General features: G+C 50.6%; 2 protein-coding genes and 2 non-coding genes across 8 annotated transcripts in view; 3 read left to right on the top strand and 1 right to left on the bottom strand.

Annotated features, from left to right (window-relative positions):
- Window positions 1–16204, top strand: part of RCSD1 (RCSD domain containing 1) — a 30248-nt gene extending 14044 nt beyond the window's left edge. The window contains exons 2-6 of one of the 2 annotated variants that reach the window (XM_064727750.1): window positions 7211–7318; window positions 9701–9790; window positions 11029–11100; window positions 12417–12611; window positions 13141–16204. In XM_064727750.1, the coding sequence (XP_064583820.1) occupies window positions 7211–7318; window positions 9701–9790; window positions 11029–11100; window positions 12417–12611; window positions 13141–13842 (1167 nt within the window). In that variant the 3' untranslated portion in view covers window positions 13843–16204. The remainder of the gene's footprint in view (window positions 1–7210; window positions 7319–9700; window positions 9791–11028; window positions 11101–12416; window positions 12612–13140) is intronic. The other variant, XM_064727760.1, reaches the window with a different exon arrangement.
- Window positions 16205–17166: 962 nt separating this feature from the next.
- On the top strand, window positions 17167–17238 carry TRNAP-CGG (transfer RNA proline (anticodon CGG)). Its single transcript has one exon. It is a non-coding gene; the product is annotated as a tRNA-Pro (tRNA).
- Window positions 17239–17624: 386 nt separating this feature from the next.
- TRNAP-AGG (transfer RNA proline (anticodon AGG)) lies at window positions 17625–17696 on the bottom strand. The gene has a single exon. It is a non-coding gene; the product is annotated as a tRNA-Pro (tRNA).
- A 3807-nt stretch (window positions 17697–21503) lies between these two features.
- Window positions 21504–23472, top strand: part of MPZL1 (myelin protein zero like 1) — a 35454-nt gene continuing 33485 nt past the window's right edge. For 3 of the 4 annotated variants that reach the window (XM_064727856.1, XM_064727829.1, XM_064727865.1), the window contains exon 1: window positions 21504–21614. In XM_064727856.1, the coding sequence (XP_064583926.1) occupies window positions 21539–21614 (76 nt within the window). In that variant the 5' untranslated portion in view covers window positions 21504–21538. Of the gene's footprint in view, window positions 21615–21978; window positions 22055–23472 lie in introns of those variants that run through there. The other variant, XM_064727847.1, reaches the window with a different exon arrangement.

Raw genomic sequence — 23472 nt, forward strand, 5'->3', positions numbered from 1 at the left:
CAGCATTCACAATGTAATTCACAGATTGCTTTCCCCAAAGCTGCAGGAATGAATCTGTTGTGTGTGACATCAGCCAGATGTGGAGGCTTCCTCTGCCCTGGCTGAGGCTTCACAATGTAGATGAAGCTTTATCTTGGACGTGCAGTTGTCCTGCACAGTTGTGTACACTCTCATATGAGAAATTAACTCCTTTTGTTGTAAATCAAACTAGAAACCTGTTTGCACAACCTTCAAAATGCCTGTCCTGGCAAACAGCAGCCAAGGATTCTGCAGAGCATGCTGGAGTCATCATTATACTCCTCAAAAAACCTTTACTCTCTTTCATAACCAGATTTTATGGCCAGGTATCAGTTCCTGAATTATTCTTGTATCTTTGAAGTGGAAATCTTACTTTCTTTGCTCAGCTTTCTATGATGTTTCACTCCTGCATTCTAGCAGTGAGAGGCCCATGGCACACTGAGACAACTTTTTGCTCAGCCATCTGATGGCAGCTTGGGGCAAAAGGATGAGGACTCTGCATGGCAGCATGGCATGCTGCCATTCATAAAGCTCACAAAATTCTCATTGGGATTGTGAAATGGAGCTGTTTAGCATCTGGTAAAGGCTGATCAAAGAAAATATTGCAGAAAGACAGAAGTAGAAAAGTATTATTTTTTTGGTAGTGTTTAGGATACATTTGAAAGACCTGCAAGATATTCTTGGAATATCCTGTAAAGTAACTGTGGTAATGCTGTAAATGCTCACAAAGGTCTCAGGGCTAGCCTGGCCCCACCAGAGGAAGGTGCAGAGGTGGCTCTCAGGGTGGCTTTTGCTCTGGTGGAGCACAGCACAGTAAACATCACCCCTGCTGTACAGTAAATGGTAGGAAAGGCAGGTGGGAGCCTTGGCCATGCTTCCCAAGGTACTGCAGGCTACACTGACACAGTGATGGACAGGGCTGGCTAGGAGGTATCACAGAGCCACAGCTGCAGCCACTTCCAGCTGGGGCTTCTGCCAATGATTAAAATTTACTACAATGAGACAAGGAGCAGCTTCCTTGCCAGATCAGACGCCAAGTGAGTAAATAAATCACACAAATCCCTCCTGAAACAGAGAGCTGGAAGGTCTCCAGTGAGAATGATTTGTGAAGAACAGTAAAGAGAGAGATGCAAAGAGGGATGCTTTGCTGGGCTGAAGAGGGGTCAGAGTAGCAAGAAGAGTTTTGTTTATTCAGGGCTTACAACTTGGGATGTGTTGCTTCTTGAGCCAGGGCCCAGCGTGGTGCTGAGCTGCAGTCGGAACAAGCATCATGAGATTTCCTTCTAGGGATGTGGAACATGGGCCAAGGGCAGTGAGATCCCACCTACTTCCTGGGCAATCTGTGTTCAGCCTGTTTTTGTGCTTTTGTGGGTCACAGAGAACAGGCAGGCTCGGCCTGTGGGTAGCAGCACCTCCTGCTTTGTGCTGCCTGATTCCTCACACTGTGATTCAGGTGTTTTCCCACCCTCTCTTCTTTCAGCTTGCACTTTTGGGGGAGTTTGTGTTTTGAACATACCCTGCTTACTTGCCCCTCCCTTCCCAGTCCAAACAATGTTCCCCTTTCAGTATGATCCTGATGCCACTGATGTTCTCACTTGGGTACAGATAAACAAATGAGTTCAGGTTATGTTGGCAGGAGGGTGCAAGCTGGGATTCGTCTAAATGTCAGAGACAGAGAAATTACTTTGAATGAAGCTACACATTAGAGAGGTTTTTCCATTCAGTAGCACGGGTCCAATCCTAATTAAAAACTACTCTTGAGCTTCTTTAGTCGATTTAAAGAGGACTTCGTTGTGAGCTGCCCATCTAATCTTATCTGCACTTAAAGAATGTGAGAGCCAAAATAACTGAAATGCATTTGTGGTGCATTTTCCAGAGCATGAGTTCATGTCCTCTGCAGATAAACAGGAAGCGTACCTTAGACAGTGCCCTGTGTGACTACTCAGTGACCTTTGCCTCCAGCTTGCCTCTGTGGCTGCATCAAAGATGGGTCAGGGAGAAGAGACTGGCTCTTGATGATGGAAATCTTCACCCCAAATTGGAGCTGTGCTGTCATCACTTCTCCATTGCTTGGTCTGAGATGTGCAGGACATCTCCAGTCCATCAAACCCCAGCTCTGCAGGGGAACATTTCTGGGGAGGAGGCAGCACCTCAGTGCAGGAATAGGAGACATTCACCCCCTCCAGCCCCTGGGGAACCCTGAAAGGAGCTGTATTCCCTGATGCAGCTTACAGTGCCATTCCCAAAATGCTGCTTTCTGTGTCAGAATCAGGCACTGGTGAGCTTGAGAACAGCTCCTTTCAGCCAATTTGCAAATGAGTTCAGTTAGGCAGAAAAGCAGCACCTCGATCAGATTAAGGCTGTGTTTTGCCCTGCAAGCTGGGAGAGCTAGCTCAGTTTGGTGTAAGCTTTCCTGTGCAGACAGGGGCTGTGGCTGGCTGGCTCCTCGAGTGCTGCAGCTACCTCACTGAAAAATGAGAAGGGTCAGTCCTGGCAAGGCTTTGTGCAGAATGCTTTGCCTTGGGAGAGCTGAGCCAGGCACGGAAGCAAGGGTCTGCAAGAGGCTCTGTTCCCTCCTGAAATCCAGCCTTGGTCGGGATTGATGCTTTAATCCCAGCAAAACCACAGCACTGCTTCCCAGTTCTGGCCTCCAGGCTGTGTGGTGATGGTTGATTTTTGACTTCAGGAGTTTTCTGCCCACAGATGCATCCCCCTTCCCTTCCTTAGCTGAGCAGGTCCTACAGGTGTAGAGCTTGGCCTCTGCCATGCAGCAGAGAGAACCTGCTTACACTTTGTGGCTGCTGTTGTTTGATTTAGAGCTGCTGGGGGTGGCTGACATGGTATTTATGGGTGTTTTGTGGGTGCTTAAAGGCAGCTTCTTACCAGTGATGTGCTCCCTGTGGTGGCTCACAGGTCATGGCCTGGACTTGGCTGCTCCTCATGAAACACCAGTGGTACAGACCAGCCCAGCCTCTACCAGCAGGCATGCAAAAATAAGATTTTTCTATCTTGTCAGAACAGGAGGACACATAGGGATGTAATTTCCTCTGGCTCTGGCTGGAGCAGTTAAAGCTCCAGCCCTGTCCTCTGTGCTTTAGGCTGGCCCTGTCACCTCTCCCTCCCTTTCCACTACAGCAGGGCAAGCACGTGGTGGGCCATGCTGTGAGCTCCAAGGCTGAAATGATCCGGGTTAAAAATAACCCTGTAAAGAGTTAAGGGGTGTATTTTAAGCCTGGATCATTTCAGTGCTCCAGTTTACAGCACAGCCCCACAAACTCACACAGGTGCAGGGGAGGGGGGAAGGGGGGAAAGGAAAGGTCAGGGGAGAATGAGTGGTTGGAAACAGAAGCTGTCTGAAACCCAGGGCTTATGAAACTGTGCCCCAAAAACTGACACCTTCTTGTTTTCCACTAGCACTCTGACAACTCCCTTCTCATGGTGCAGCACTGGGTGCTGAATATCACCCTTTCTGAATCTGTAATCAAGTCACTGGCCCTGAGCCTTGGATACCTTATTGTATCTGCCTCTGAGACACTGTATTTAAAATTATTTTTGCCTTATTTGCTGTTGCTGAGGTAGATTATGTGTGCAGCAATGAAAAGATCCCTATGAGAGTCACACTGGAGCTTTGTAGCACTTGTGTGAGCACAGGATCTGGCATGATGGGCTGGTGTGAGAACAGGCTACAGGGAATCATTCCTGTGAAGCTTTTTTGAAAACAGGACATTTTCAAACCATGGAGATCAGGGACTGGCCTCAAAATCATGTCTAGATGCAGTTGCATGAGAATTGGGCTGATAGTTGCACAGGACCAGTGCCAAAATTTGTGTAAGCATCACTGATTTCATAGCTGCTGAATACTCCAGCCTTGCAAGGTGCTGTGGAGGTGTTGTTTCTCAGATAAAAGGCGACACATCTGGCCAAAATGTCCTACCTGCAAAAGCAGATGAGTAAGAGGATTTGTAGGAGAGGGAAGGAGGTTAGGGAAGTATGGATCTCTGCTGGTATTCAGCTGGTATTTAGCCAAAACTCTGCACTGAATGACAGCCAGTAGAACTTTCCTCTTTTCAAACCAGGTACATGGTGGGACATTTCTGTGGGGATCCAGTGGAGCAGGTCATTTCTGTAAGGATCCAGTGGACCCAGGCAGCCAGTGAGAGGAGCAGGATCTGTGCTAAAAACAGTGGCCTCCCTTCACACAGTCTGCAGAGCCAGGGGTTGGTGGCAGTTCTGCTCTCACAAGAGAGGCAAGGACACCAATGCATAAGGAAGGAGAGGTTTGGGAGGCTCAGACTGGCACATTTGTACCTCAGACACAGATAAAGGCAGAATTTTCTTCCCCAATGCTAACAGGGACTAGGCTCAGTTTTAAAAGCAGATGAAGAAATATGGTTCTGAAAACCGTTTTCAGATTTACTCAGTTTTATAAATTTATTTGGAAGAGAAAAGTGAAACAAGTCCCTTACAGAGAACTTGGTAGTTGCACTTCCTTTTTTTGCAGACAGTGCCATGCTTACATTGCTGGTATAATTAAATTCCCATTTACAGCTCTGTCTGACATTTCTCAGAACATACAATGCTTATTTTTATGGAACAGCAAAAGATCTCAGAATATCAGTCACCAAATTACTGATGGACTAAGCCTTTAACCTTAGCTCAGTGGTTTTAGCCCATGCAGGCTGACCATGCTTTTCTTCTGAAAAGGAAAAAGAATCAGCAGTTGACTGCAAAAAGCACAAAAATCATGTGTGAGTAATTGCACCATTCTAGAAAAAAAAAAAAAAAGAAAAAAAAAGAGAAAGAGGGAGAAAAGGAACAGAGCTACTTCTCATAACCATTTAGAAGAGTAGTGGTGGGTTATTTCACCAAGGTCGGCAGCATGACCAGGAATGGGAAAGATTGCATAATTAATATTATGGGGCAGGAGAGAGCCAGCACTGAGCTCTGGGGTGAGAGAAGCAGATGTCTCAGTCTTAGGTTGTGGAAGAGGCTGAGGGCTGAGGGCTCTGGGTTGAAAGTGATAAAATGAGGCTTCCCACCTTCCTCACAGTGGTGGAAGGAGGAGAGGGAGACTGCCAGCCCAGCTCCTGGGAGTCAAAGGAATTATATTCTCCTTGCAGTGCAAGGAAGGGAACTTTTTGCACCCAAATACCCAAATACAACACCTTCCCTTGACCAGAAGACACAGAGCCTGCCACATCACCTGAGGCAGAGAAAAAGTTGTAAAAAACGCTGGATACAGCACAGCAGTGTCACTGCCAGAAGGGATCTGAGTAAGGATCCTTTCCTGTTCTTTATTTTCCATAATGGGAGAGTGTGCAGCTGGCAGTTTGTGGAGGACACAGCCCCTGGGCTACTGGTGCTAATCTTAGAATGGCATGTTCAGAGCTTCCTGCGCCCCGCACCCGCAGGAGCCGCCAGCACAGGACACCCATGGAACCCTCCCAGCTCTGATCAAAGAAAGGCAGCTGTGTTTTCAGGCTGAAGTGAAAAGAAAGAGAAAGAAAGGAAAAATTCACCCCGAATGCAAGAGGTCAGAGGGGCCAAGAGGAAGTTCAGTGTCTTTTCTGGGAAAAGGCAAAGGGCTGTGAAAGAAGCTCTTGGAGGAAAAATGGACTACGAGGGAGGCAGCCTTTCTGCCACAGATAGAGCACTTGCAGCTGCTCATTTTCAACTGAGTCCTTACTTCAGGTGTCCATTCTGCCATGCCCAGAAGCTGATATGATGAGCCAAGCCTCCCAGTCCATTCTGTGTTCTCCAAGTTCATTCTTTGCTCTTTCCTCTTTCCAGCCTGCCGTCCCTTCACAGCAGGGATCCACAGCCTGCATCTTGGAACTGGTGTCTCTCCCCACTTAGCCCAGCCATCATTCTTCATGTGCAGCAGGTTGCCCTGCTGATCTGCTTACCTCACTCTTTCTTCCATTCCATTATCTGCCACTTTCCCTGCCTGTAATTACTCCAGTGAAAGGTGAAAAGATGAGGGGAAGGTGTATGAAGGTCACTGGGACGAGACAGCTTGATATGATTCCTTGGATTCAGGAAAGCTATTCCAAAGTGTATGGGAAATTTAACAGGGAATGGCAGACACCTACAGGGCCGTGTGGGCCTGGGAAAAAGAAGATAACATTTATTGGGAGTATTTATTTACAGGTCTCTGAGAAAGGGAAAGGCTTTTCTCCACCATGCAAACAAAAACTGAGAAACAGAAAGGGCTCTGAGGCAGTGGGGTGGGAAGTGTGGTGCTGGTCATGGGTTCCTGGTGGTGGTACAGGGAGCTGTGAGGTGTGAGGTTCCTTACTGATGGTTTGTAGCCTGATTTCTTGTTCTGAGCTCTCCACCTCTAACAGAATCGGGCTTGTTATTCCTGGTTGGAAAAACAATTGTTGGTTGATTATTCTCAGTTCCTCTGGTTTGGTTTCCCCAGCATCAGATACTAGAGATGAAGAACAAAGGTTTGCTTTAACAGCTTTGATTTCAAGGCTTTCTCCTCACACTGCTCAATAGGCACACAGCAAAAAAAACAAGGTGAATGTGGGATGACACCAGGGCAGTGTGGTGTGGGAAGAGCTGCCTCATGCAGACTTCAGCACAAGCCTTCTGCTTCTCAGCCTGCTGCAGACCCAGGGGAGGGGAGGCTTCTCTCAGCCTGCTTCTCTCAGCTTCTCTCAGAATGGTATTTCCTCCTTCCTCTCCCCACCTCAGTGTTGCACTGAGAAAAAAGCAGAGCAGCAAGGGACACATCTCCAAGCAGATGTTGGCTTGCTGTGAGGATTGGAATCACAGCAGAACCACTGGAAAAGCAAGGCTGATGGTGACCAGGGCAGTAACAAGGGTATGAGAGGGATGAGGATGTGTGTGGGAATGTACATTACTGCCTGCTCCATCTGCTCACTGCAAGGATAAAAGGAGCAGACACGTGGCCTGAGACACCTGGTTTGCTTCCATTGAAAAGTACTGAGTGTGGGCTCTTCAGCTGGAGCTGAAAGGCTCTGCATGAATTACTGATTTTCTGGGATATTTGAAAATGCTGCTAAATCCTGTCTTCCAAAACCTCTTGCTCTCAGGCTGGCTGATTGATGCCAGATGTGAGAAACTCTGCTTCAAGTCCTTGCTTACTCTTGAACTTTGTAACACATACACAGGCTTGCTTTTTCCAGCCTTCACTCACAACTTGTTGTTCCTGGTTTGTCAGAACAGGCCAGCAGAGACCAACTCAGAGGTGGACAAGTCAGCATCACCCTCGGTGGCTCAGCTAGCAGGGAAGTTCAAAGAGCAAGCAGCCAATATCCCTGGAAAAGAGGTAAGGTGCTCTGCAGCCACCAGCAGGAAATGAGTGGGAAGTTAATCACTTGTCTCTTCCTGCTGGAACATCACTGATCTGAGCATGAATCCACCCTGATTTTGGATCAGCACAAAGGATTCATCTCCTCGTGCAATGCAAGCTGGGGCTGTATCTTCCATGCATTGCTGATTGGTGGGTGAGTGTTTTGTCTTGGGAGAGACAGTAACCAGGACATTGCAGAGCTTGGTAAGGTGCACAGATTTACCCAACAGCAGCACACAGCAGTGCAAGCATGTCCTGCTTGGGCTGCTTTTGTGGGCAGGCAGCAGCAGTGGATAATGAAATAGCCAATATTGATGGGAAAAGACACAAACAACAGATGATGCTGTGTAGCAGCCAGTGGCATGTCATCAAAAGGGAATTTCCTCCAGGTTATTACTGCTGTGTAGGTCTGAGAGAAAGCTGCCTCTTTACTCACCTTCATTGCCTCTTCCCAATGATATTTCAGACTCTGTGCCTATCTCTATCATGCTGAACTTTATTTTAATGACATCCCACTATGCCAAGCACTGCCTCACACGCTGACTTTCTCCAGCTAAGCAAAATACTAGAATACCTCTCTTAGGAAGAAAAGTCAGGGTTATTTATGAAAGGAGGACATTTTCAGAGAGCCTCCTATATCACTATGCCTTTTTCTTTTAGAAGCATACATGTTTGCTGATGGCCCTTTTCAGGCACCTTTTGAAACTGAGCTTCTCCCTTCTGCCCCTCAGCTCTGGATCCCAGCCTGGCCTAAGGGAATCCTCCCTGTCACCCTCCTGTCCCTGGCTGGATGCAGTGGTGACCTCTGCCCTGCAGGCTGGCATGCCATCATCTGTCAGAGTTTAGCACTCTCAGGATGGGAATAGCCACTCTTTTCCCAAGCTCTGGTTTTTTCCCTCCAGTTGCCAGCACACACAGTCCATCCCATTAGAGTAATTTCCTCTTCTGAAGGTTTGGGATTTACTTGCACTAAGTCCCTCACCCTTCAGAAGGCAGAAAGTTCCCAGACCTCTCCTGTGTTATCTGCAGACCTCTGCTGCTCCCCAGCCAGGGCAGCGTGGAGGGGCCTCACAGTGCAGAGAAACTCATTTTCTCCAGAGACAGGGGAGCACAAAGTTTCCTGTCTTTTCTCTCCAAGCCATCTGTCACTTCCCCACCAGCTTTCTCAAGCTGGCTTCAGACTAATGACCCAAGGGATGATCTTTAACCCTTGCTTGGCCCATGCCAGCAGAGGGGAATCCTGTCAGCCAGGGAACCTCTGGCACATCCACTGTGGCACAGCAGCATTTCATGGTTGCAGAATGGTGGGGTTTCCACAAGGCACATTTTTGCTTCCTGGCATGACACAGGGATAAGGGCAGGGCTGCCCTGGACTGCTTAGAGATGCAGCAGTGCCATGGCTGGGTGCAGCACCTCCAGAATTTAAGTGACATCAGGTCCACAGCTCCTCCAAGGCAGCCAACTGTAGAGAGGGCAAAGATGCCATAATCCAACTTTTCACATACCAGCCTGTGAGAAGGTAACAAAATTATGCAAATATTTAATTGTGGGTATTATCCAAGATTACAGATATTAGCCAGTTATTTTGGATTATTTTTTTTAACACATGAAAAGTGTGTTAACAGCTTGGCAGGAGACTACAAGCCTGGCATAAAAATAGAGACAGCTTGGCTGCAGGAGCAGAGCAATGGTTATGTGCTATGCATCCCTCCTTCCTAAGGAGCTCTCTCTTAGTTCTGAGAGCCCAAGGACATTCAGAAGGAATCAGTGTCCCTGCCATTAAGTTGCCTTGCTCCTTCTCCTCTGGAGAATTCGTTTCTTAGTCAAATTTAAGGTTGCAGCTGAGGCCTTGTCCCTGTGCACTGCTTTATGTCATAAGAGAAATTAATGGGCTGAAATTCTGGAAAAGTCAGAATTCTCCTTTTTGCCCCAAAATGTATCAGACATAAAGGAGGAAATCTTGAACCAGGCAGCTGAGATTCAGTGAGAGGAAATCCTGGTAATGACAGGAAAGAGAACAGTAACAACCTCTCCAGTGTGAAGGGGTTTCCAGGAGGGTGCTTTGCAGGCAAAGTTTCTGGGAAGGCTTCTCCACCCTCCACAGCTTAGAAAAGTGTGTGTTGCACAAAGAAAAAGATACAAACTGCTCTTCCAACACTAGGACTGGGCTCTACATGCCACAAGCACAGCCATGTGCCAGTACCATCTTTTGCTGCCTTTGGATGACTCATTTGGGCAGGCTGAGCCCTGCCTCATGAGCAGGTCACTCACACAGCATGCCCTTTGGTGCTTGAATTTCACTTCCTTTTTAAGAAACCTGATTTCCCTGCTGCTGAGTTGGTTGTTTTCTTCTCTTAGGTACCACCACATAAGCCAACTCGGAGGAAACCACCCTGCTCCCTTCCCTTGTATTCCCACAAAACTGAGACAAGTGACAATGATGAGCAAGTGAGTATCAATGTAATAGGGGGACAAGGTCTTTCCTCTCTGCAGCCTGTTCTCTCCTGAGACACGAGCCTGGAGGTGGCAGAGAGGTCAGGCTGCAGTCAGAGCCATCAATCAGGCAGCAGCAAACCTGCCCCTGCTCTCACACATGTCCTGACCCAGAGTCAGCCCCATGCTGTTCCCTGCTCCTGCAGCATGGCTGCACAGCCCATTCCTGGTGCTTTTGGCTGCTGATGGATCCATCCAGTTACCACTGTTGAGGAACCACTGGTATTTATTAGATTTGAACAGGGAGCACCCATGCTGTTTGTTGAGCGTAATGAGGATAATAGTTGTGCTCATGAGATTTTTCCATCTTCAAGGAAAAGGAATAATTGATCCAGAGTGAAGAGAGGGCTTGTTGGCAATACCCACAGAATATTTCTTTAGGACCCTGGAATGAGCAGGTCTCAGTAAGCTGGCTGCTACTTATGAAATTTTACCCTCAGGCCCTCTTTGGTCACTTCTGTCCTTCAGTATTTCAGGGTATGAGGTCTACCCACCAAATTTCACATTGTCACCTGCCCTTAACAAGCAGGTAGTTCTTTGTCCTCCTTCTGTATGAGCTACAGGCTCTTGCTGCCAAAGGAACATTAAGTTTTAAAATGTTAGATTCCTTCCTTTTCTGAAAAAAGCAATATGCCCCTTCTCAAAGCAATGCTCTCTCTTTCTCAAACTGCTTCCAGCCTTTTCATAGCTCTACCTTTCCTGCCATTTAGGCCCTTCCTGCTTATACTAATTGGATATCCTTTAACTTGGTTACTCAAGTGGTGGCAGAAAGTCTTTCCCATGACAGAAAGTTCACAATATTTGCCAACATTAAGGGTTTAAGAGGTAGAATTTTAATCTGCCTGGTCCTGAAACAATACCAGGAGAAACTGTGCCACAGGCTAGATACTTTAATGAAGGCAGTGTAGGAGCAGAGCCATCCCACATCACCTAACTCAGACACTTCAGACAGCAAGCAGCCCTTTTTGCCCAGAAGAGGGATTCATATATCTAGCCCTAGGATGACTAGATAGCAAAAGCAGAACGGGGTCAGGAATGAAGAAAAAGAAACTTTTGTGTTGGAGCACTATATGAAGCTTCATTTGCTTCCCTACAAGCAGTTTCTGCTTATCTCTTCCAAGTTTTCTGCCTTTATTGTATTTCGTCTTTTCCACCTACCACACTGTGATGTTCTGTTTCATTCTGTTTTGCAGAAGCGGTCGCCAAATGCTTGCCCCATTCCCAAGGTCAAGGTGAAAAGTTCACCCATGATTGAAAAGCTGCAGGTAGGTCCTGGCAGAGCCCACATGGCTTCCCCAGCAGATTAAAACTGATTTACATTGGTCACAACTCCTTCCCTTGCAGAGGAGACGGGGATGCAGGAGCCAGGGGTGACAGCCAGGGAAACAGGGCCTCACTGGGGAGGATCCAGCCCCACCACACACAAAGGGGAAGGCAGAGCAGGTCTGGTAATGGTAATGGGCACCAGAAGCAGTCCAGTGATCCCCAGGTGTGCCCATAAGCATGTCAGTGCATGGATCAGGATCATTTGGATTTTGGAGTACATGGCTGGGCATGGGCACGGCAGCAGCGCTGCCTGAGCAGGGGCAGGGCCTCAGTTTAGGTGCAGCTCTTGAGAGAAAGTGAGGGAAGCCCTGGCTGAGACTTCCTTCAGCTCTTTCCTCACAGCAGTGCCACTCACTTGAGTCCCCTGCTCTCCACTGGGGAGCTGGCCTCGAGCACAGGCAGTGACAGTCCTGGCAGTGGGGTGTGTGCTCCAGGCAGTGACAGTCCTGGCAGTGGGGTGTGTGCTCCAGGCTCTGGCTGTCCCCTGTGTGTGCCTGGGAGCTCTGCACTGCACTTCCCTCCTCTGGATTCCTGCAGCTACACACAGCACACCCAGCACTTCCTGCCCTTTTTGTGCTTCTCTGGTGCCTGATCTGTGCTGCTGAGGGCAGCTCAGCGCTCGATGGCCTGAAGACAGAGTGCCCTGCCCCTGCCAGCCGCCTGTCCCAGCAGCACGTGTCACTCCAGAGCCTCCTGGCCACCCTGACACAACCTGAGCCTATTCATAGCCCTGTCCCTCCTGATGCACCCAAGGACATTTGCCTAGGGGAGCTTCCCAGTGAGAGGCCAGCAGGAAGTGTTTTGCCACAGTTAATCACAAGCTCGCTGCTTTCCATGATCTTCTCACAGCTGCACAGGTCATTCTGCAAGATCAGGCTGGAAAATGCAAGCTCCTGTTGGGCACATGCAGGAAGATTTAAATTTTGAACCATTGCTGGCTGCTTGTTCAGATTTTCTGCCAGCTCAGCCACTGCACTGTGGTGTATTGGCTGGGTCACTGGAAAATCCCAAAAGGCCTCAGGATGACAAAAGAACATGTCCTGAGTTCCAGCTGCCAGGGAAAGACAAATGTCCAGTCATAACTTCTCTGCCCAGGCATGTTTGTTGACAGTGTCACCAGGAGGAACCCAGAGCCAGGAGGTCTGTGGCTTGTGACAGCTGAGAGCTGTGGCAGGGCAGGGGTTCCCCTGTGTGGCTGTCGTGCGTAGCACACGCTGCTGCCCCGCATGCCCCTGATGGGCGTTTGTCATTGCAGGCCAATCTGGCTTTTGCTCCAGCTGCTCTGCTGCCGGGAGTGTCTCCCAAAAGCCCTGGGGTGAAAGTCCTGGTTTCTCCATTCAGCACACCTCCCACAACGCCCACCAGCCCAGGGACCCAGTGCCAGCCCAGCGAGACACCAGTCAGCTTTGATCAGCCCCCAGAGAGCACGCAGCTGCAGTTCTACAACAAGGTAGGGGATACGTGCTGGATTTCTCCATTCCACAAGGCTTGCTTATTGCTTGGGGATGAGGAGGAAGAGGAGGCTGAGCCCTCAGTCCTGCTGTAAGAGTGTGGCCAAGAGAGAAGATTTGTGCAGCAGGTTCCAAAGAGCGTTTCAGTGTAGCTGTGTGGAGGCTCCTCTCTGCCAGTGTGTGGGATGGAGGGGCAGGACCCAGTCACCTCAGCTGGGCAATAATGGGGTGGCTGGTGCCAGGGGCTGCTGTGAGCAGGTGCCAGCAAATGGCTGAGGTGGCTGAGGCTCAGTTTGGGGAGCCACACAGAGTTTCTCAGTTTCTCAGGTGTCACCAGAGCGCTCAGCACTTAAGTGAGGAGCTATAGCCTGCATTGACCATCACCAGGTGGAGTACAGACTCCTTCCTCAACCTGCCTCATCTGTCTCATTGCAACTGGTACATCCAGTGGCATTTTCCTCATTTGTGCATTCCTGCTTTCCATTCCCCTCTCCTGACTGCTTTGCTGTCTGCTTTCCCTGCCCCCAGGTGCGGACGCGAGGATCCATAAAGCGCCGGCCTCCCTCCCGAAGGTTCCGGAGGTCTCTGTCCGAGTACGGAGATGGGGAAGATCTGGGGGTCAGCTTGTCCTCTCCAGAAAATGGTGCCAGGGAAGATGAGGTCTTTGGGCCCAATGGCAAGACAGAGGAGGTGGAAACGGGGAGCAAAGAGCAAAAGGAACGGGCAGGGTCTGATGAGAAGCCAGCCTCAAGGACGGGATCCAGCAGATCAGAGGAGGAAGAAAAAGGGAGCAAAGAGCAGAAGAAACAGGCAGAGTCTGGTGAGAAGCCCCCATCAAGGAGAGGATCCAGTAGATCAGAAGATGGGGGAAAGGGGGAAAAGCAGGCAGAGGAAATTACTCCTTGCAAGAATAACACAGGGAATACAAAGGAGGAGGAAGTGTGTCATGATGGCCCAGGAGAGAACTCTCCTCAGCCTCCCTCTGGAAACAATGAGATGTGTGACAGTCCCCAGGGAGAAGAACAGCAAAGCACTGCCTGTGAGCAAGGAAAGGGAGACAAGGAGAAGGAGGAAGCTGAAACAAAGGAGAGCAGTGAGAGCACAGACACACAGAGAACATCAGACACTGAGGAAACAGCGCTGGCACCTGAGCCACTGCAGGATGCAGTGGGATTAGGGACTGCCAGTGAGCCTTCAGTGCCTGCCACACAGGACCAGGGCACAGCATAGCTGTGACACACAGGTAAGATGGGCCAGCGTGGTGGTGGCTCCTGAGGCACCTGAGGGTTCTGCTGTTAGCAAAAATGGCAACTGTGACAGAACACAACAATGATTTTGCTGCTCCCCACATGTCAAAGCCTCAGATCTCAGGCGTGCAGAGACTGTGAAGCAGGGTACTCAAAACAAGCAGCTCTCCTGGGTGGTGTTACAGAGGGGATGGGAAAGAAGCAAAGCTGATTGTGCATTCAGTATAATGGAGAGGCTCTGCTCACCAGGCACCTCCTGCATTGCTGTTTTGTAAGCAATCTGAAAGTACTTGCAGTAAAATGCACATTTCCCCAGCAGTAGCCATGTATACACTATATCAGTATGACTCCTTACATATAAATATTTATATGTGTGCACATGTATGTATACATGTGTACATATATATATATATATATTCCCTATGTTTTTAGCTTGTTAGCTTTGCCAGCAAACCCAGGGCACCCCAGTTTCATGATCAGCTCTGAAAGCATGCAAGCATGGCCCTTTGCCACTGAAATAAAAGATTTCCCCTGGCTGAAGCAGGCCTTGTTCCATGCTCCTCCTTTGTGTTCTGTAACCACTGATGACATAGCCACAGATGCCTGAGGATGTGTCTTGTCCCATCTCAGCCACCTCCTCTTCAAATGCTGCCTTGGTTTGGCCAGGAGCAGCTGAAGGAAGGATTCCAGAGGTCATCCTGCAGCTCACCTTTGCCTCCCAGCACAGAAACCACCAAAGCACCCCCAGCACTCCCCAGCACTGTCTTTGCTTAGACCCATGATTATTTTTCATTATTTCCTTACTTATTTTCCCCTCTCAAAAGGACACACCCAGTCAGGGCAGAGGAGACAATATGTGCATAGGAGCCATCCAACCCAATCGAGATGGAAGGTACAGGAAAACCTTGAGTGGCAGGAGAGGAGCAGAATGCAGAAATCCCCTGAGGTTCAGACTCATCACAGAGCTGAGTGGCCACTCTCTGACTCTTTGCTTGGCACCATCATGTTTTGGGACAGCTGGGACAGGAGGCTGTTTGCAATCTCTTCAGGGTTCAAAACTCAGGTGTTGGCTGGAGTTCCTTGGTGATATTTGGGGACCTGATACCCACTGTCCTGGAGGAAACAGCCACCACCACTCACAGTCCTTCTGCTTCTTCATCCTGCTCTAAAATGTCTTTTTCTTCTCCCCTGCAGTGGTCTTAGATGAAGTTCATCAGTTACATACATACATACATGTACAGTGCCTTTTCGGTAGCTTCTTTGGGTTTTAAAACTTCAGTAAATAATGTTTTAACAATAGGAAACATAACTGTTTCTCCATATGTGTTGTATGGCAGACAATGTGAACCCTGATACAAGGAAAACTCCTAGAACATTGATCATAAAAATATATAAATATGAAACATAAAAATAAAATCCATTTGAAGTGGGCTGATCTGTGAAACAGCCACCTGTGGTAGGCTGGTAGGTCCTGTGTGCTTCAGCTTTGGGGTGCTTTTAGTGTGGTGGAAAATGACAAGCAGCAGATTGTATGCGAAGAACAGACATGCTGAGTAGGTCAATAGGGCATGTTCTCTTATCTGGCTCTGGGCTCCAGTCCAGATTTAGAAGGGCTGCTCGTCCCTCAGTCTTTCTCACTTCCAAACCCTGCCCAGTCTGTTTAGAAACTTCTGGTGTGTGGCCACCAAGAGCCCGTCATTACAGAAAGCATCCCAGCTTCCTGGAAACAGCCAATTCATTGTGTGCAGGTGAAAGAGGAAGTCTTAGCTGGCTGAATTTCCATTGGCATTGCCTGGCTGAATTGGTGAAGCTCAGGCAGCCAGTCCCCCCAAAGTACTTAGGCCCTGTACTAGATATGCATTCACTCTTGGGCTACTGAAAGTCGGGCTGGCAGTCACTACAGTTTAAATCTGAAGGATATTTGGGGGAGGGTGGATGTCAGACCCTTGCTTGACCAGTTTCCTGACAGCAGTGCCTGAAGCTGTGTTGGCCAAACAGAAAATGTCCATACTGTGACATGGACTGAGATCACACTTGCTGGGACCTCAATTATCATGGGCTGGTTGGCAGACACGACCTGCACACCCTTTTGAGCCATGCTGTGGAGCCCTGTTGGCTTTGAATCCATTTTAATCTGCTTGCTGTAGCTTGTATTCCAGGCAGGCTGCAATCGCTGGCTGCCCCTGTTCCCTCTCTCAGCACAGTGGATGTGAGTGGCTGTGCCTTACTGGACATACAGATACATGTGTGCCTGTGCAGAGAACGTGTGTGTGTGTCCCGAGCACGGGAATGGAAATTGAGGGGGAAACGGAATAAATAAATGGCGGAATAAAACCAAAGCAAAACAAAAATCTCTGTGTTTTGTTTCTTCCTGGAGAAATGAAGAGGCCTGAGGAAGAATGGACAGAACTGGTAGCAGCAGGCAAAAAAAGGGGTGAGATTTCCACTAGCATTAGGGATTCAAAATTTAAATTTAATATGAGACAGCAACTACTGAAGAACAGGGAGGAGTAGGACTTTTTAAAAAAACTCTGGGATGCAGAGGCGTGGAAACACGAGGATGTCAGGAAGCATTAGCAGGACAGAGCACATCAGGGACACGCGGGATTCAAGCCAGGAAGGTGCTGTGTGCTCAGAGCCCCAGGGCGGTGCCTGCGGCTCCCGTGGGCGCTTGTCCCGCCCGTGGATCAGCCCGGGGGGCTCCGAGCGCACCGGGACACGCGGGGGGACCCACCCGGTGCGACCCCTCCGCGCCGCCAGGGGGCGCAGCGCAGGCGCGGCCCGGCACGAACCAAACCCGCTGGGGGCGGGGGGGGATGGGGGGCCTTGGGTTGTCCCATTCCTCCGCCTCCCCTGGGAAGGAACTCACCCGGCTTCCAGCGCCCCCGCGCGTGGAGCGGGAGCGGGAATGGGAGTGGAAGTGGGGATGGGAATGGGAAGGCCGGGTTGTTCCTGCGCCCCTCGGAGGAGCGCGGGAGCGGGGTGTGCGCGGGGAAAAGCAGCGGAGCGCCGCGCGGACCGCTGCCCCCCCCGCGGACACGCGGAGCCGTCGCTAACGAGCGGAGCCGTAGGGTCGGGAGAGGGCGATGCCAGGGATTACCCTGAGAAAGGTGACGGAGAGGGCGAGCAGGGAGAAATGGCCGCGGCCCGCGCAGTTCGGGAGAGCAGCAGTGTGCTCAGGAGCGCTGGGAAAAGCCGCCGGCGGTGGTCGGCAAGGACCGACCCACACTAACGCTGACGTGGGCGGCCTGGGCGGGAGGAGGCGGGATGGCAGTGAAGTGCTGAGCTGGGACGGCTTCAACAGAGCGGCTCGTTGGTCTAGGGGTATGATTCTCGCTTCGGGTGCGAGAGGTCCCGGGTTCAAATCCCGGACGAGCCCGCTGGGAAGGGGATGCGCAAGCCCCCTTCCTATATTTTGCTGCTCCGGGCCCACCCTGCGCTTTTGCGCCTCGGGGCCGCCACGAGCGGGACCGGGGGCGCGGGGACGGCGCTCGAGCCGGTACGGTGAGCCGAGGCTGAAGGGCGAGGAGCGGCCCCGCAGCGCTGGCTCGGTGAGGAGGAATGCGGGGTCTGCCTGAGAAAAACGGGAGTAGCGACGCCCGGTGCCAGACGAAGAGGAGCGGCCGGTCCTTGGTGAGTTCTTTAAGGTTTTTCTTGCACTAAAAAAGAACGAGTGGGTCTCGTTGTCAGTCCCCTCGGTGGCCGTTCGCTGTGTGCGGGAGCCGCCGCTGCTGCGGAGAAGATTAAAAAAAAAAGGAAAAACTAGGGCTCGTCCGGGATTTGAACCCGGGACCTCTCGCACCCTAAGCGAGAATCATACCCCTAGACCAACGAGCCGCCGTGAAAGCGCTATTCTCTCTCCTGTAGAGGAACGCTACGATGGCGCCGCACAGCCCCTGTCCAGGACAGCTCCGGCCCGTCCCAATTCCCGCTCTGCTCCTGCTTCCTAAGGGGGCACAGTCGCTTCCCTACGGCTACACCTCCGGCCTCTCCCAATTCCCGCAGTGCTCCCGGTCCCTGAGGGGGCACAGCCGCTTCCCTGCGGCCGCCGGCGCTCCCCGGGCCCCTGAGGGGCCGCCCCGTCTCCCTGTGGCTGTGAAAGCTGCTCGTAGGCGGCAAGCCATGGACCGCGGCAGGCAGGCCACAAACCCCAGCGCGGCGAGGGGAAATCCGTGGTTCATTTCCATAATAACAAACTGCACCACAGCCGGGTAGAGGTAACGTTACTTTCCTAACTTACAGATGATGATTTTATGCAGAGCTGTTTAAACAGAGAGTCCTGGAACGCTGATGTTGGCCAGGGTGGAGGTCGCTGTTACCTTGGCCTTTGCCTCTCTACAGTAACAGCCTCTAAACTCATTTTGCCTACAGTCCAATATATTCCAAGAAGCTTGGGAAAAGGTAGGAGGAAGAGACAGGAAGACAAATTGGTTCTATTTTATGTGCTTTCTTACGTATCAAGGTTATCAGGAAAGGTTATCATGACTGAAATTGCTCCTTAGCATCCATTCAGCACTGGAATAGCTCATCATTCCCGTCCTTTTCCATCCTAAGTTTTCCTGAGAACACTCATCCTTGTATAGTGGGTGATCCAAGACATTCTTCTCAATCCAATGATGAAAAAGCCAAGTTGTGGAAGACAAGACTGAGAGGGGATCTTGTCAATATGTATAAATACCTCAAAGGAGGATGGCAAGAGGATGGTGCCAGGCCCTTTTCAGTGCCAGGATGAGGAGCAGTGGCCACAAACTGAATCACAAAAAGTTCCACTCAACGTGAGGTAGAATTTCTTTGTGCTAATGGGCCAGAGCACTGGAACAGCTGCCCGGCTAGGCCATGGATTCTCCCTCTCTGGAGATATTTAAACCCCTCCTGGACATTTCCTTGTGCAATCTGCTCAAAGTGACCCTGCCTTGGCAGAGGGGTTGGGCTGGGTGATCTCCAGAGGTCCCTTCCAGCCTCAACAACACAGACTCTGTGAAAAATAGTTTCCAAACTCTTCAAAGTCTGTATGCAATAACTGTGCTGCTGCCAGCTCTTGAGTTTTGGGAAAAACCCTGCGTTTCTGTTTAACCAAAGTAAACATGAATGTGGCATTATCTGCTAGTCACAGTTTCTCCCAACTTGCAGAAGAAAAAATAAGGGACACAAAATGCTTTCTTGTAGAAATAGAGCCTGTTTTTTCCCCTTTTTCTCTCATGTTCTTCTATTACTAATTCAAAGTGAGTGTGTTGGGTGGGATATTTTTTGCAGGAGTGCATATCTTTGCACACTAAACAGTGTACACTGTACAATTCCTCTAGGACATACAGAGATGCAGGCTAAAGAAAAAGCAGTCAAAACCATTAAAAATGTAAAATCAGTCTAAAATTTTCTTTTCCTCCTCCTAGAAATTATTACCTCCTTTTTTTTTAAACACCTAAATCCTCTAAGCTACTAGAAACCTCTCCAAAACAAAGGTTAATAAGGATAACAAAGGTCTGAATTTCTAACATACACAGCAAGAAGGAAGAAGAGGCAATATATATTCCCTGGGACAAATTAAGTTGTCCCAGCACCCTGTTTCCTCTCTGGAAGTAGCAGAAGAGAGTAATTTGATAATATCTATCTGGATAAAGAATTTTCTGCTGTAAGAAGACCAGATATTGTCCCAGGTGTTCTGTGTACTGAACACCTGTGTTACTACACAACAAACGGGGAAGTCTGGGCTGTTCCTGTGGCAATGTAATCTCAGGGAAGGGACATGGTAGGTGAGGGCTGTGTGTGGCCAAATCAGGTTTAGGACACAAAAAGGGAACATGTGAGCTCTGTGAAGGACAGTCACTTTGAGAATAAGAAGAATGCAATTTTTAAAAATAATTTTTTTTTTTTTTAGGTTTACTATCTTGCAAAATTACCCAGAAGGGTGAAGCTTGGCCTCTTCAGAGGAGTGAACAGCTTTAAACTGTGCCGTACTGAAGGAGCTGGAGGTGAGCAGGGATCTCTGAGTACTGAGGTGCTTCCATGCTGGAAAGAGCACTTCCAGCCTCCCAGGAGAGCAGTTAGGTTGGGTGGAGATTCCATGGAAAGGAAGAGCTCAGAGGAAGGATTGAGGGAAAAGGGCTTGGAATGAAAATGTTATCACTGCCTATCAGTTTCTGCCCCTTTTGGAAAGCAGGGTATTGATCAATTGGCTGAAGACCCACCCACCAGGGAAGTCAAATGAGGTGCCAGCCAAACAAGGTGATATTTCCCTGTAACACAAAGAGTTGCCTGTGCTGTTGAGATTTATTCCCAAGAGGTGCCCTGGATTTCTGCTAGGCTGGGTTTCTGGAAAGCACGTACAGCAGTTAGATGAGGAATGTGCTCCAGAGCTTTTCCTTAGGGTATAAATAATGGATGCACAAGCTGTTACATTTTAAACCCCATGAGAATATTAAGGTGGTGTCTGGCATCACAGCTGGAAAGAAAATAATCTGCCTGTGTTTTTTGCAGGCTTGCTTTGTCACAGCTCAGCATGGCACAGAGTGACTTTTCCTGTGGCCTCTTTCACCTGCAGATGTGATGAGGTGTCCAGGGAGCGGCAGAGAAACTGGTGGCACAGGGATCTGGGTGAGGACCAGCATCCATGGAGCACTGGGACGAGCAGAGCACCCCCCAGGCTTCTGGAGCTCAGGGATGCAGTGAGCAACAGCCCTGAGATATGACTCAGCTTGTGCAACTTCTTTAAAATGCATGGTTGGGAAAACATGCATGATGAAACCGCTGTGGTCCTTACGGGCCACAGTCACCCCACAGCTCCTGGTGGTTCTTGGCCACGGGAAGCACAGCTCCACTGGAGTGACTGTCACCTTTGTGCCTCTCAGTGATGCTCCAGACAGGTTCAGTGCCAGCTGGAATGGTTGGTACCGTGCCTCCAAAGGCACTTGGACAAGCTTCCGGCACTGCAGGGTGAGTGTTGGGCAGCGCCAGGGCTCGGGGCAGCCCCGTGAGGAGTGGCTGAGGGAGATGGGGATGTTCAGCCTGCAGAAAAGGAGGCTCAGGAATGACCTTGGTACCCTCTACAACCATCTGAAAGGGGCCAGGTGGGGTTTGGCCTTTTCAGCCACAGGACAAGGAGGGCAGGGCCTCAAGCTGCACCAGGTTGGACATTTGGAGGAATTTCTTCACAGAAAGGGTGATGAGACATTGGAATGGGCCACCCAGGGAGGTGCTGGAGAGGCGCTTAAGGAAAGGCGGGACGTGGCGATCAGTGCCGTGGTGAAGTTGGCATGGTGGCGATGGGTCCTAGGTTGGGCTGGATGCTCTCACAGGTCTTTCCCAGCCTCGCTGACCCGGCGATCCTGTGATCCAGCGTTTCTGTGTCCCCCGGGATGCGCCGGCGGGAGCGGCCCCGCGGCGCCCGCGCCCTCCGCAGCACCGCCGGCCGGCCGCGAGGGGGCGCCAGCGGCGCGCCCGGCTGGGGGGCGGGACAGCGCGTTCCCTGCGTCCATAGGTCACCTGGACTTGACTGATGGCTCTCTTATCCAATCATCTTGGAGCAGCGGGGCAGGGCGCGGGCGGGGCGAGCGCGGCGCGGGGGGTGTGTGTGAATGACAGCAGCAGCGGCCAATGGGCGGGCGGGGCAGGGGGCGGGGGGCGGGTCCCAGGGCCGGGGGCGGACAATGAGGGCGCCGCGGGGAGGCGGCGGCGGCTGGAAGATGGCGGCGGGCGGAGGCAGCGCGGGGCGGCCCTGCGCGGCGTGGCTGCTGATCGCCGCCGCCGCCCTCACCGCCGGTGAGTCAGGGACCGAGGGGGGGCCGGCCGCCGGTTCCCCCTTCAGCGCCGCTCCCGGGGCCGAGGGCGGTTCCGCGGGCAGGGCACGGCTCGGCTCGGCTCTGCCGCTCGCTGCCCACCCGGTTCGGAGCCGGGCTGGCGGCGGCCGAGCACCCCCGTCCTCACCGGGGGAAGGGTGGGTGTGCCGGGACAAAGCCCCCGGAGCCGGCGTGGGCAGGGCAGGGTGCCGCGGTGGCGGGGCAGTGATGCGCGGCGGCCCCGTGTCAGCGCTGGCTCCACAGGATCCATGAGCTTGGGAAGGATCCCCGAGATCATGGAGCCCAGCCGGGAGCGGGCACCGCCGTGGGTCCTTCCCCGGGGACGCGGGTGGCGTTTGCTGCGAGAGCCACGGCGTGACCGAGCCATGGGGACGCTGGCGTTGTGGTGAATGGCTTGCTTCGGTCAGTGGTGAGGAATTTGGGTGGAGGGGAATTGTGTCAGTCGGGTGATGCACTCATGACTCGTAGAGGTGGAAAGTGCAGAATCGCTGGACGGGTCGGGTTGGAAGGGAGCACAGTGGGCTCATCTGGTCCAGCCTCCCTGCTCGGGCAGGGTCAGCTCAGAGCACATGGCACAGGATTGCATCCAGATGGTTCTGGAATATTTCCAGTGAGTACAAGGCTATGGAGCGGTAGGAATTGTAAAAGTGATGCTTCACTCCTCTGGGCTTATGTTCTCAAAGGGTTCCATGCATCGCTTGGACTCGACAAGTTTCACGCATTTCCCATGCTAGCTCACTGTGTGTACATGCTGGGCATGGACAGTGAGGGAATAGCCAGTATTATACGCCCCAAATGATGGATATATATCCAATGATGGATATTTTGGGTTGGCAGCACTTTCTTAGTGGGTAAAACCTTGTGAAGTACCTCAGTAGGAGACATTAAGAAATCTGATGCCTCCTCAGTTCATGTGTCCAGAAAACTGTGTAAAACCATAAGTCTGTCTGGGAAGAGGTTTATTAAGAAACTGTGCTTAGTAAGGAGCTCAAAATTTATTTCATAGAATTTTAGAATGGTTTGGGTTGGAACAAATCTTAAAGATAATCTTGTTCCAATCCCACTGCCATGGGCAGGGACATTGTCTACTAGACCAGATTGCTCAGAGCCCCATCCAGCCTGACCCTGAACACTTCCAGGGATGGAGCATCCAAAAGTTCCCTGGTCAACCTGTTCCAGTGCTTCCCTACCCTTACAGCAAAGAACTTCCTCCTGATATCTAATTCCTGTTATTATTCCTCTTCCTAAATCTATTCCCAAAGGGCATTGTTTGCATTTGTTTAAGATGAGTGCATTTTGCAATAAGGAGGTAGAGATTGCTAAGGCTTCCTGTGTATCTTCAGAGACAGACTTAGTGTTTAGGATTAAGTTGGTAGATGTGAAATATTCATATATTACAGTAAAACTGAGATCTTTGGAAATACATATGGAGGCAAGAGAAGAAGGAAGCATAATTTCCCCTGACCACAACAAAAGGTACAGCTACAGTAATGCTGTGGGTTGTGGGAGATCATTGTAGAAGGTCTGAATTTATTCCTGTGTTGGCTTCTTCTCTCCTTGCACATCCTTACTCCTCCTGTCTGCTGTGGAAAACAAGGTTTACATCTTTGCATGGGAATAAGTGATCAGAGTGCAGGCTCTTCACCTCTTTTGCATACCCAAAGGAGTTTGGTGATGAGAAGGAAAAGATGACCTTCCCCTGAGTTTGGGGTGCTGAGGAGTCCTGGGTAATCAGTGCTGTGCATTTCTTCTTGCCTGTGTCATTCAGGCTCCTGATGTTTTTTGAAGAGCCCTCTTCCCATTCCTTTTCCCCATGCTGG

The sequence above is a fragment of the Zonotrichia leucophrys genome, chromosome 1 (genome assembly GCF_028769735.1).
Source record: "Zonotrichia leucophrys gambelii isolate GWCS_2022_RI chromosome 1, RI_Zleu_2.0, whole genome shotgun sequence".
NCBI classification, from domain to species: Eukaryota; Metazoa; Chordata; class Aves; order Passeriformes; family Passerellidae; genus Zonotrichia; species Zonotrichia leucophrys.